General features: G+C 42.3%; 1 protein-coding gene across 1 annotated transcript in view; it reads right to left on the minus strand.

Moving 5' to 3' along the window:
- The window catches only part of slc16a10 (solute carrier family 16 member 10), a 46,763-nt gene that overhangs the window by 14,792 nt on the left and 17,663 nt on the right, over positions 1 to 14,308 (minus strand). Inside the window, exons 2-3 of the mRNA XM_080791222.1 lie at positions 8,140 to 8,284; positions 6,088 to 6,511 (exon numbers count right to left, since the gene is read on the minus strand). Coding sequence (XP_080647348.1) covers positions 6,088 to 6,511; positions 8,140 to 8,284 — 569 coding nt within the window. The remainder of the gene's footprint in view (positions 1 to 6,087; positions 6,512 to 8,139; positions 8,285 to 14,308) is intronic.

Below are 14,308 nucleotides of genomic sequence, written 5' to 3' on the forward strand. Positions count from 1 at the left end.
AATTGTAATTTTTCTTTTAATCACCCTTGACTTGAAACTATGGACTGCCACAAGCCAATCCGGAACCTTTTCGTCCAGTTTATGGGCTCTAACCAGCCTGTCCTTCCACCTTATGTGATATACTGACAACAGCAGCCAATCGCAGGGCAGACATGCAGTCTAGATGCTGGCAATATCTGGTGATAACTCACGTTATCTGGTATTACACCCGTCCATACCAAGAGTGACGATAACATTTCATGGACTGGTGATACAAACATAACTGACAAAAGGAATTAATAATCAGATTTATGGATTACAGAGAAATTGAATGACAGAAAGTGTTTGAAAAGAGACAGGGAGGCAGGCAGTAGAGATGTTCTGGGAATCACATTTCATGCTACTTTCACAAGTGTACATATTACTGTATTACTCAAATGCAAATTACTCAAACCAAAGATAATTTCAGCAAAAATACTTTTTTCACCATGAGATTAAGCTCAATTTGACTAATTCTTGTCCTTAACTAACCTTAGGTTAGATGAGGACATGTTGGTATACTGTGAAGACATTTTTTGGGGATGAGCACACAAAAAAGTATTTTAAAGTAAAATTCCAAAGAGGAACAGGGTGGGGCAGAAAAGCATTTCCAAATGTGTTTATGGTGTAAATACCGTTCATTCTTTAGTGCATTGCTTACACTTTCTTGTGAAATGCTGTTTGACAACCTTCTGATAAGGAGAAATTCATTGGATAATAGGTGGATATTATTTGGATGCATTTCTGAATTTCTAACATGGGGGATGGATAGAGAAAGATGGGCAACAGAGGTCATGAGATGAGACGCTGGGTGAACCTGACTGTGCTGTACTTTACGTCTAATAAGGCCACAGTAAAATCCTTAACAAATGAATCATTACAAATGGATAAATTAACACTGAGGATATATTTTACTGTGAAGTATAATAAATTGCTACAAAGCCAAATCTTGTCATTTTAAAATATTTTTGTTGTTGTTTGTCAAGAGAGAGACATGAAGGAGGGGCTGTGTGGGGAGGGGAAATGACATGACAGATGGCTCATGAGCCAGACATCGAGCCATGATAATATCATTGTCTCGCTCATATAGTTTCCACATTAACCACTTAAACCCTATAATACTTCATTGAGTTGCCCAGAGGTCTATTAGTGTCAAGAAGACCCCCTCCTTTTTTCCCCTCTGCACCAAATCTCTTCGCCAACAATAGATCTACAGGGATATAGGGAGTTAGGGACCCTAGTAGTAGTATATAGTAGTAGTAGTAGTATAGTGTAGTAGTATAAAGCAGTAGTAGTAGATCTACAGGGATATAGGGAGTTAGGGACCCTAGTAGTAGTAGTAGTAGTAGTAGTAGTATAGTGTAGTAGTATAAAGCAGTAGTAGTAGATCTACAGGGATATAGGGAGTTAGGGACCCTAGTAGTAGTAGTAGTAGTAGTAGTAGTATAGTGTAGTAGTATAAAGCAGTAGTAGTAGATCTACAGGGATATAGGGAGTTAGGGACCCTAGTAGTAGTAGTAGTAGTAGTATAGTGTAGTAGTATAAAGCAGTAGTAGTAGATCTACAGGGATATAGGGAGTTAGGGACCCTAGTAGTAGTAGTAGTAGTAGTAGTAGTAGTAGTAGTAGTAGATCTACAGGGATATAGGGAGTTAGGGACCCTAGTAGTAGTAGTAGTAGTAGTAGTAGTAGATCTACAGGGATATAGGGAGTTAGGGACCCTAGTAGTAGTAGTAGTAGTAGTATAGTGTAGTAGTATAAAGCAGTAGTAGTAGATCTACAGGGATATAGGGAGTTAGGGACCCTAGTAGTAGTAGTAGTAGTAGTAGTAGTAGTAGTAGATCTACAGGGATATAGGGAGTTAGGGACCCTAGTAGTAGTAGTAGTAGTAGTATAGTGTAGTAGTATAAAGCAGTAGTAGTAGATCTACAGGGATATAGGGAGTTAGGGACCCTAGTAGTAGTAGTAGTAGTAGTAGTAGTAGTAGTATAGTGTAGTAGTATAAAGCAGTAGTAGTAGATCTACAGGGATATAGGGAGTTAGGCACCCTAGTGTTCATGTAGTTTAAGTGCTGGAGCCACCGGGAAACAGCAGCTATAACACTTAAACTAAACCCTAATAAAGTAATCTAACATGACACCTATGTATAAGGCTAACACATTCTCCCGGACTGTTTTAAGGCTAATTGAATATCCAGACCTCCTCCAAGACACACATCGCAGGCCGACAGGTGCACATCGTCATAAAGCACACTGTGATGAGCTCATAGCAGGCCGTTTAAACAAGGTCCTGTTTGGCAGATGGCACAAGCCACCTATTAAACTACCAGGCTGGGAAGTGTGAAGTCTGGCTACTACACTGTGGGGGCACACCACTACGTTGTTTATCACTTTGGATCACTCCAGAATCAATACATAATGCATTACATTAACTGCCCTGCCTCTTCCCAGTTCCTGGGTGTTTTTAAATCTCTTTTAAAGACCCACTTTTTCTCTCTGGCTTTTGTTGTTTGACTACGCATATACCCTTATATACCATGTAGGCCTATGTAGGTACTTTTGCTTTCCCTTTTGCATTGTTTGCTATTTTGTGTCACTTACATGCTGTTTTTACATGTTCTTGTTCAGCACTTTGGTTTGTCTTCAGGCACTGTAAATGTAACCTATTAATTTAAACATGTTTAATTAAGAATACAAACTACACAGTAGCTCTGGGCATTGTGTGATTATGCAGCACAAACATCCATTGGCACATTATGATGTGACACACCCTTGTTGGGTAAAAATGCATAAATCTATACTACTAATGAATGGGGAGACTTCCATTATTCAATTAGCTATTTCATTATGTTTACATTTTGTGTAGTATAATAAGTAAGTCCATACATGAAATAACTAATCGGAAAATGTGTGTGTGTGTGTGTGTGTGTGTGTGTGTGTGTGCGTGCGTGCGTGCGTGCGTGCGTGCGTGCGTGCGTGCGTGCGTGCGTGTGTGTGTGTGTGTGTGTCACAGTGTGCATGTGTCACAGTGTGCGTGTGCGTGTGCGTGTGTGTGTGTGTGTGTGTGTGTGTGTGTGTTGGACTTTACACCCTCAATAGTCACTACAGACTCAGAGCTGATATGTGGAAGTTGGCATTGAACGTGGAAAAGGACATGTATCTTTCAAAGGCTGTACTCAGCATTTTGCTGTGGGGATAAGAGAGAGAAAGAGGGGGGGGGGGGTCGGACACCACTCTCCCTGCTAATTTAAGCAGCTGTGTTATTCCCCACACACTCCCTTCCTGAACTGAACAATCTGATTGTTGAGACTTTCCCTCTGTTTTTAGGACTATTTTTAAGGCATGCCTGCTTTATTAGATTGAACACATTGCACATACAATCCTCTGTAAATCTGGGACTGCCAAAATGAACCCAAATGTCCCCAAATTAAGTTAACACAGAGGGTTGTACTGTGCGGAAGGAGACAGGAAACAGGGACTCAGAGCATGCGTCACAGGTCACGATCTGAATTTGAACCCGTGACTTTGGAATGATGCGTGTGTATATAATGGTATGTTATATGGTATACCGATTACTGACCTTTCACTTACACTTACTCTTTCTAACCCAATGGTTCTCAAAGTGGGGTCCGGGTACCCCCAGGGTACTTGTATCAGATTCCATGGGGTCCACAGCTAAATTAATTCATATAGAATCAGAATCCGCTTTAACCCTATACTGTATACATCTCTACAAGCTCACAATACGTCGCAGCGACATGTTGTAAAGTCGTAGATCGGCTAGGTCCCTGGCACAAAAGATTTTCAGATGGGGGTCTGTCTGTGTCCATATTACTTTGAGGGTCCTTGACATGAAAAAGTTTGATAACCACTGTTCTAACCATCTACAACCAGAGTTAAAGCCCCACTTTCTACATTGTCGCACGATGGTGTCGAGATGTTGCCTTGTGAGCTTGTAGTTCTGTTATTGTTGCTATAGTGACTCAAGGTTGAAAGCAGTTCAATGTACTGTACACTCAGGATTTTACTGTGTACCGCTCTTTTATCACTGAGTAATGGTCCTCAGGCCGCTATATGTTGAAAAGGGAGAGGAAGTAGCGCGGCTGAATAAACACTCCCTGCCCTTGAGCAAGGCACTGACTGCATATGTTCCAGGATGTACTGTATGCAGCATCATGTAAGCAATGTGAATGAGTGCATTAACTGTCAAGTTCCCCTTGGGCAAGTGCAGATCGAGAGGGCTGGTGGCCTTTTTGGAATATTCTGCCTCAACCTGATGTTGGGCTCTGCAGCCAGAGACTACACCTGTGATAAGTGACCAGGCCTGCATGAGAACCAACCGGAGCAGACACTGGACACGTGTTGGGATAATACAGGATAGGAGCCCCAGGAGAGGCTGACCGTGCTCCAATAACGGTCAGCATTGTCCAAATAAACAGAAAACTCCTGAACCCACCTTCCGCACATCCCGGCTCTCCCCCTTCACACCTCCTAAGGTGTTTTCGCCAATATCATATTATATCATATGTTCCCGTCCTATAGTCCTATGAGTAGTGTGTGACTCTTGGGAAACGTAAGACGTGTTTACTTTGACTGTACTCTGACTGCAGCTCAAGTCTCGCTGTCATATTTGCTTACATTCACCAGGACGCATGGTTGAACTGTCTTGTGTACACACGCATACAGGTACAAGCGTACCGAGGAATTAGGAAGTCGCTGTGAAGCTTCGTTTTCTGCCATGGAGTCGAGCAAAGCAAAGCAAGTCTCGGGTTAAGTCAACATTCACACGGAGGAGCATAAACAGTTTTGACCCTTTTACCATGAGCATTTTGAGCCTGTAGCATTCACTGTTACTAAATATTATAGAAACTTTCCATAAAAATATAATGTTCTAAGTCACCTAAACTGTAAAGCAGAAGAGACTACCGTATACCGTACTCAACACGAAACAGAACTATTTTGAAACAGTTTAAATAAACGGCATAAGTTGTTTGCTATGGTATAATAGTCAGTGTTTTTTAGGCTTTAGAGAGCAGGAGCAGACAAAAGAGAAGGATCATAGTTTAAAATGACTGTGCCAAAAGATTAGCCAGACTATTGACCCGGCAGATTTGTGTCTGGCCACGCGAGGTTACCTAAAGATGGCATGTCTCTGAATAATGCCAATGAAAGAGGATATAAGACTTGTGTTCATTTAACACAGCAAGTGTAAAGAGTTGACCTATAAGTAAATACCTCCCGGTATAAGTGCCTGACACACTCGAGTTGATAATAATGAAATGGGTGCCTCAGAGAGGCCTGAGGCACCCATTCCCATGTCAAAACTCATGGTAACATTACTCGCAACTGACTGGGGAACACCCCAGCTGGAGTAAGGGTTGCCTCCTCTCGCCTTTCACGTGAATATAAGTCACGGCGTTCGATATCTGTTATGATGATATCTTCGCTGCTGCTCCCCAGTTGACCCTTTGGTCCCCATTTCAACATAAACTCCTCTCCTTAACCCACAGAGCACACGCAAAATACAGGATGGCAACACAGGGAGAAATCATCATTCAATGCATTTCTCTGTTGGTGTTCAGGATTAAGCTACATACAGTATCTTCCTCCACGTGATGTTATTCTATGTCACAGCCACCTACAGTATAGGGTGGGAAAGTGGACTGAACATGCATGCAAACACATAACACGTACGTTTGTGATAGTGATAGTAGAGAGTGTGAAGGAACAGCAAACTGGCCACCATGTGAATATGGTCAATAGACCAATTATTTGTATGCAAACATTCACACACCAATGGCGGAGGAAAGCATGCAAGGCACCAATCTCATTGGGTGAAGTTAGGTCTTGCTCAAGGACACTTTGACGGTATTCGAGACAGATCAGGGGCTCGAACCAGGAACCTTCCAATTCCGCACCTCTGCACTGTTATTGGTTAGCGAAATACAAGGAAGTGGGCTTCCTATGCCAAATTTTCCAATTGGTTTCCCCAGTCTTTTCTTTTTCAGCCGAATGCAAACGAAAATAAAAGCCTATAGGTTACAGAGGCTACAACAACAACAACAACTCACCAGGTGAACATAAGGCACAAAGTAGCCGTAGAGGGCAGCAGGGATCCCGAAGGCCCAGATACGGTATCCCAGGGACCTCCAGATGTTCAAGTTGAAGACCTCGCCCAATCGGGGGCAGCGGCCCGAGCTGCTCCGCGGCTTGGTGGGCAGCAGGGGCCTGTAGGTGAAGCCGGCCAGCATGAGGCCGAACATGAGGATGGAGAGCACGCGCATGGTGTTGTGCAGGCCCACCTTCTCCAGCAGGCCCGAGAGCACGTAGGGCAGGGCGATGGTGAAGCCGCTGCTGCCCGCTGTCACGATGCCGTTAACCAGGCCCAGGCGCTTCTTGAAGTAGTGGCCCAGGATGACCAGACTGGGCTGGTAGGCGAAGGAGCAGCCGCATGCAAACACAATGCCGTAGGTGAAGTACAGCGGGCCGAGAGACCTGAGGAAAGAGTAAAGTCACACGTGGCGGCAGATGCACAAGCTCATATGTTGCATCGGTGCGAATTGTGAGCTTATACTAGTAGATCAGCTTTTTTTGTTTATTAGTATGTTGTTGATAGACATTAAACAAATAGAGGTACTCATAGTGATATCAGAGATCAATGTCTAAGTATTGGAAATATGTGCACACCACACAAGACAAGACACACAGACACCCCATATTTCCGTTACTTTTGAAAGTGTTTGAAAGTTTGAGGAGGATTTCGCCAGCTGTCAAATTCATGCCATGCGCAAAATAGGGAGACCAGGGTGAAAGTGGTTAAAATGTGTGTGCATCTATCTCTGTCCGCTACTGTATGTCTGTCCCCTCAAAAGTAGACCAATTGCAGCTACACCACTCTGTGAGGGACATCCAAAACAGAACCACCCTATTGCCATAATAGTCTGAATTGCCCAGTGAACTGAAAGTTGGGTCGTAGCTGAAAATGCATGCATTTAATGAATCCCTTTTTGTTTTGTTACACCAACATTGTTCTTGAGAGGCACTTTCATCCTTTTTGGTTTTGTTTGTTTTTGTTTTTATACAAATTTTCACTTGGCCAAGTCAAATGAGGCGTATGCCGCCTACACCACTGATTATCGCATTTTGATTTGTTTTACTTAGCAGACATAGCAACTTTCTATTGACGTGTAATGATTGGCCAGATTTAACATGATTAAAATTGGTTGAATGAATATTGTTGTGTTTAATGTGTTACTCACTGTTTTTTCCATGTGTGCTGTACAAATCACGTTGTTATTATAAAAGTGCTATAGCAATACACTAATTATTATTTATATTTCTACTGTTATTATTCACGTGAATTACTATGAAATACTAATACTACGAATCACAGGTAAGTATGCACAGATTGGAGGTGGAAGCAATCAATCTTCCACCACCTATCCTGAAAGGTGCCACCTAAGGACAATGTGGATGATGTCATACTGTGGCGACTTGCACCACACCAATCTATATTCCACAGTCACAGGCCACACCCCTTCAGCCAACAGTTATCAGCGTCTGTGGTTCAACAGGTTTAACCACATGAAGCAGATCTGGAAACATAGAAAATAGAGAGAAAATAGCTGATCTACAAGCTCACAACATGTCGCAATGGGACACGTCGGTACTGTAACTTGAAAATCTGCTATTTTTGGCGAAGACATTAAGTAGTGAGCCTATAGTATAATAGCCCCGTGGGACCCCAGTCAACTAATTGCATTTAAGTGGTCACGTTTTAACTTGAGCAAATGTTAATTCCTTGCAAAGAACTCCATCAATCACAAAGAGTATTTCCACTGGGGTTAAATGTTGAATTAGTTCAAAGTAAGAACAGGGTGGGGCAGAAGCCTTTCCAAATGGTTGTTTATGTAGTAAATACCATTCTTTATGTTGCCTTAAAGCCAAAATATTTCTCTTTTCTGGCAAACAGACAACCTTCTGATAAGTGCAAATGAATGGTAATAAAACTATTTGTAAAATTATTATGGGATGTTTCATGCACACGCGTGCTCACACACGCACGCACACACACACGCACGCACTCACACACACACACACACAAAATCAACACTGTTCCTTACTTGACGAAAGAGCTGGCCAATAAGCCGATCAGGCCCACGGCGGCTCCAGACACTGCCGTCACTCTGCAGCCCAGGATGTCGGTGAAAACACTGACGATGGGAGAGCAGAAAAATATCATCCCCATGGACAGAGAGCCCACCCAGGCTGTATGAGAGAGAGAGAGAGAGAGAGAGAGAGAGAGAGAGCACAAACACAAATACAAGTAAGATAAAATATCGACTCAACACATCAGTCGCCCCACCCCTCACTTATTCCCTACCTAACGCAGCAGTTCCCAAACTTTTCAGGTCGGGAGTCTCGGGACCCAAAAGAGAGATTAGATGTTTGCCCAGAACCAGTGGCTAACAATATGTATCCCAATTCTGGGGGTGAACATTTGGCGAGAATAGCAAGTCTACGTGATGTGAGCTTGCTGTAGCTCGGCTAATTTTAGCAAAGAAATTTGGTGTAGAGGGAAAAAGGTAAGGGCCTAGAATAGACCACATGGGAGACCCCGGTCAATGAAGCATAATGTATGCTGAAGGGTTTAAGTGTTTAAACCAAGGCGGATTCTTTCCAAGTGAAGAGTATCAGTCAGTTCTGCCAACCACGGTATTAGTGAGGGGTGAAACTGTCAAAAACATTAAGTGAGGGCCTGGGCCGTGGCTCAGCGGTCCAGGCACCTTGGCAGGTAATCCAGTCTGGCAGTGTGCCGTGGGTTCGACGGCCTGTACTGCATGTCACCCCCATCTCTCTCCCCATTTCCTGTCAGCTTACTGTCTCTGTCCCTCTATGAACAAATAATGAAATAAAGGCGAAAGCCACAAAAAAAACATTTAAAAAAAAAACGTTGAGTTTACTGAGTTTATTAAGATCCCCAATGGTTGATGGAAAACATCAGCTAAATCTTCAGGGCTGGATTACAGTAGGCAAGACAAGACGTAAAACGTCATATGATTTGAACTGAACATTGGTCAGCCAGTGGGTGAATGAAGCAGGGTGAAATGCAAATGAGGGCAGAAAAGGCGTCACTACTAGGCCCAGTTTTCTCTATAACAAAGACGTGCGAGACAAGCGTGGACAGAGGAAACAGGAAGTCACTGGGAACAGGAAGAAGTGATCAGGAAGAAGACAAAGCCTCATATATCAACACTAAGCACGTCGAAACACATGACATCTACTTCAGTAACTCTTTTAGATGAAAAACAATTAAACGTAAAGTTTATTGAGTATGATATTGATATTAAAGAGGAAACATAAAGAGGAGTATCTGATGAAAAGCTTCTTCAGTGGATAAATCAGTGTCAAAGGTAACAGTAAAATCATCAGTGTTTATTTAACCATTTCCATTTGTAACTCTGAGAGTGTACACGTATAGGTGCGCACGCTACAAGGGCAGTGTTTTGAGTGTTCTGAAGAATGAATGGTGGTTCTTCATATATTGTAAAAGTCGGTCATTTGACACACCATAGCAGCAATGGAGTCTTTACAACATAGCAGCAATGGAGTCTTTCATTTGACACAACATAGCAGCAATGGAGTCTTTCGGAATAGGAAGGGGGAATATTTTAGCAATCTAATCTAATATTTAGCAATCTAATAGCCTACATAGATGATGCAGTAAAAGGTAAACACATTGTGCAAATAAAATGTGCAAAGTACAATAACTTCTAAGAGCATAGTACCAAAAAAGGAGAATAACAGTGGTATGATCTATTTCTGAGAGAAAAAAGAAAGGAGCAGATGGGAGGCAGGTTTTTTTGTTGTTGTTGTTGACAAAACTTTGGCTGAGTCTCTTCGTGGTGCCCTTAAGACACCTCTGGTGTTTGTGTACACATACTGTACACATTGGCAAAACCGGTCCACAAACGGTTCATTGCTGGGGTAATATTTGTACATGTGTCCCAGCTGGAATGGAGGAATGTGTGAACTGACATACACCAAGAATAACATGCCTCTCTCTAGGAACACTTATGAATATAAACATGATGCCACAGACCCGGAGATATACTGTTTCCGTCTTTTATTCTTATCACCAGAAAGGAGTAGACTAAACATAATGGAGGAGACAAACAAGACATGCAGAGAAGAAACACGCACGCACGGACGCACGCACGCACGGACGCACGCACACATGTACACACACACACACACACACACACACACACACACACACACACACACACACACACACACACACACACACACACACACACACAGAAGCCTCAGTGAGTTCCCTTTGACCACAAATTAATTGAATTACATTTGTCATTACATTTGGTTGCTACTGACGAGGGCCTTTTTATTACGATGAAGACAAAATGTGTTACAAATTAGCAAGTACCAAATAAGAAATCCGAGTTCCCAGAAGTTATCGCCATCTCTCGCATACAAACGGAAGGGGGCCAAATGAGTAGCCTACTTAAAAAACAAGTGTTGTTTTCGTTGTCATTTTTGCATCACTAAACGGGCACACATGAGGTTCGGCTGGAATTTGTTTTTGTATCTGACTGTTTCCCACCATTGGTAACGGGAGAAGGTCACTGTAATTTGTCTTCATGTTGTCCTATCCGTCTGTCTACCATCAACTAAAAACTAACTGGCTAGAAATTAAGCGTGTTGTACATGGAAGGTATAGACTCCTGCCTGGGTATTTTCAGTTGGCTTAATTTCTGCTAAAATGTACTGTACTCCTATGGTATGGTTCTTGGAAAAAGAAATATCTAGTCTACAGAACTGTAATCAGTGGAATCTCATAATGCTTAAAGTTTGCAAATATCATTCAACGTCTGCATTCAGTCCCCCCCTCCCCCCACATACACACACATAGTTGAGTAACATACTGTAGATTTGTTGGCAAGAGGCCTTCAGGAAAACGTACAGTTATAAGAGAGGAAGAGATAAGGCGAGGCAGTTTTATAATACGGACAGATATACTGAGGAGAAAAGGACCAGGGTTTGTTTTGTTGGTTACCGGTATATATGGGAGGGGGAGCCATGCCTCTGCTTTTGATATGCAAAGTACAATAACTTATAAGAGCATAGTCCCAAAAAAGGAGAATAATAGTGTATGATGCCTGCCTCTGCTTTTGATATGCCCCCCCCCCCCCCTCGTTAATTTGTATTGCCAGGGGGATATGTTTAATCCCTGCTTCTAGTCAGACTTAATTAAATACATGCATTTCCTTTTGAGAAATCTGATTATGTTGGATAATATCAACATAACTTATCAAGTTAATAATTACATTAAAATGTATGTCAACCACATTATAGCCCTGGTGTTCCAAATGTGTTCTAATTCCAAATCAAAATTAGTCTAAGTCTAAATTACACAGTTTCTAAGTTAAGAAATAGCAGATCTGCCAGCTCATGCGACGCGCTGTGAGCTTGCCTTGTAGATCAGCTATTTTTGTTTTGTGTATGGGGTATACACAAAACAAACAGTAGTTTACAAATCAAACCCTGGAATGGACTGTTCCTCTCAGCAGAAAGGTTCATTATTTTCCCTGTTAGCCTAAACTGACCCGAGGTGAGTTATGACCAAACGAGCATAGAGCAGTAACCTGAGATGTCAACGAGGTTGCTCAAGCGGTGCTTATTTACTGAATGGAGCACAAGGAAGGAATCCCTCGCCCAAAAACATGCGTCTTATAATAATTAGTCCTCTCAAGAATAGCAAAGAACTTCTTTCAACCTATATTTAGCTGCATTCCTCTTGCATAATGCTTCAGCTTAGCTTTCCTGTTTTTTTGTTTTGTTTTTTACATTCACTGTGTGAGGAAACACATTCGAGCCAAACAACACAGTCTCTCAGAACCAATTCTACAAACCATTGAAAGACTTTAATGGCAGTACAGTATTTGCTGAGTCGACCGTTTTGCTGAGGCATCAGCCCTCCGCCCGCTTTAACCTACATAATGTAATAAATGTCAACCGAAGTAAAAGAGAGGAACTTACATACTGTAATAAATGTCAAGTGCAGAAAAAGAGAAGGACCAAGGAATCTTCAAAAAGACAACAGGAAATTGCTGTCCCATTTTCATCTGCTTGGCTCTCTTGATTTAGAAGCATTTACGCTTCAGACAAAGGATTGGGGGGGGGGGGTGCACAAAATGTAATATTAGGACGGTCTCTTTCCCAGTGACATCCAAGTGGTAGCCTGCAGGCCACAGCTTGCTTGGTCACTGACAGACAGAGCAGAGCCTGCAGAGCTCGCTCTAAGTCGTCTGTCTGCTCCGCTTAGCCTACTTGCTAGGAAGGAACCCCTCCGTTCACCAAGCTTGAACCTGGTCACCCCACACCTACCGCAGTAAAGGAACCAGCCTGTGCACACTCACTCACTCACACAGAAAAACTCTACCTCTCTCACAAACCAGAAAGAAAGAAAAGGGGGGGGGGGGGGGGAGGCTGACAGTGACACCTTTATTGTTTTGTTTTTCAACTGTGTTCCTTGAACTTGAAATGTTTTCTTTTCCAATAAACATGTTTGCTGGTCTGCGTCTGTCTGGTTGCACAAACCCTGTCCGCAGTAATCAATGCTGGACGCAGCAGTGTGTTTCCGTGCTTGATGCAGAGAACCCAGAAAACATCAAGAAAGACAGAATGTCCAATGTCTAATTCTTCTCATAAAATACCAGATATTTGTCTTACAAATGTATAAGGCGAGAATGGCCTGTTGGCCTGTGCCCTAATGGATCAGGTGAGTTTGCCCAGATTTCAGTATATAAATTTACAAAGCTCACATTAGAACACTAGTTGGTGAGTTATTTATTAACCACAAGTCAATGGAAACCACTAATGGCTGGGCAGACTTGACTCATATTGCTACTCTTGGGTCATTCCACAGGCCATTTCTTTGAGTTGGTCAAATAAACAACTTGTCCTCTCACAACACATTCTAGGAATTTGTAAGCAAGAGGCCTGCAAATTGCTTAGGCTACCAGGTTCTGACATGGAAGGAGGATCACACCTTGTCATCTAAGAATGGAAGCCGACATGCTTCATTTAACCTACATTTAACGTTGTGCTCTTCGATCATTATTAACCTGGAAAAAACAGCGAACCTTCCAGATATGATTGTTTTCATAATAATCACGAGCTGAACTCATCACTTAACTTTGGCATAGCATATGACAACAAATCCCGAACCTGCAGGTCGACATGTCAAGATCTATCAGTCAATTAATTGTGCACTGTAAAGCCTGGTTCATAATTAGGTTTGGGTACCAACCAAAAATTACTGTGACAATATTAATGAATCAAATTAATTCAATGTTCACACTACAACAAAGATGGCAGAACCGTATCAATCGAACAGATGAGGTAACGTGAAATCATATTAGACACAATATTAGCATATCATGATTTAAGTGTTGCTGATGGTAGACTAGCCATGCACACTGCTAGGCTAGCTATCTACTCCTGTATACAGTATGTGACCATTTCTCTATTGTAGGTACGGTACTAAAAACACAGTTGTTGGACGATTTAAATGGGAAAACAAAAGCAATGACCAGAAACTGTACAACAAACCCACTGCACAAAGTGTCAAATACAGACAACCTCTAATCTTTCCCCACTTACCTCAAGTCTAGTCAGACAGCCTGATGCAAAGACTGGTGTATTTGAGGGCATTGTCCCTAGACTGTGTCCTGTTAAATAAACTAAAACAGTAGGTCAAACAAGTAAAAACTAAATGGATATTGGCGATATAGGGCGTTCAAAGTGTTACTGGCAGTAGGAAATTGCATGTACTATGTAGTACTAAGAATTAGGGTAAAACTAAAAATTTAAACTCAAAGTCACTTATAAGTTCACCTGCCATATACCTAATGTTTCTTTTCATGTTTCATTTTGTTCTTTGTTGTCTAATAAGCCTCATAGAGCTTGCCTGTACTGCATGACATATAAACCAAGGCAGAATTTCAGATTTTACAGGTGTCAATGAACATACAGTCACAGAGACACATTTGGAGGACAGCTGCTTGCAGCTACCAGCTAGCGCAGCATCCAATTGGAGCGTGCACGCACGGTACCTCTCGCTTCTGTCAAAGCCATTGGGTTTGATCTGGGGAAGCTAAGCTGCTTCCTATTGACAAATTGGCACAGGTCCACAGTCCCCCGCAGAGCAGTGTGAACCCCTGGCCCATCCTGTGCCAGGCCAGAAACACAGACAGTCATCTCAGGACA

This window comes from Protomyctophum bolini (genome assembly GCF_963924005.1).
Source record: "Protomyctophum bolini genome assembly, chromosome: 19".
Classification (NCBI taxonomy): Eukaryota; Metazoa; Chordata; class Actinopteri; order Myctophiformes; family Myctophidae; genus Protomyctophum; species Protomyctophum bolini.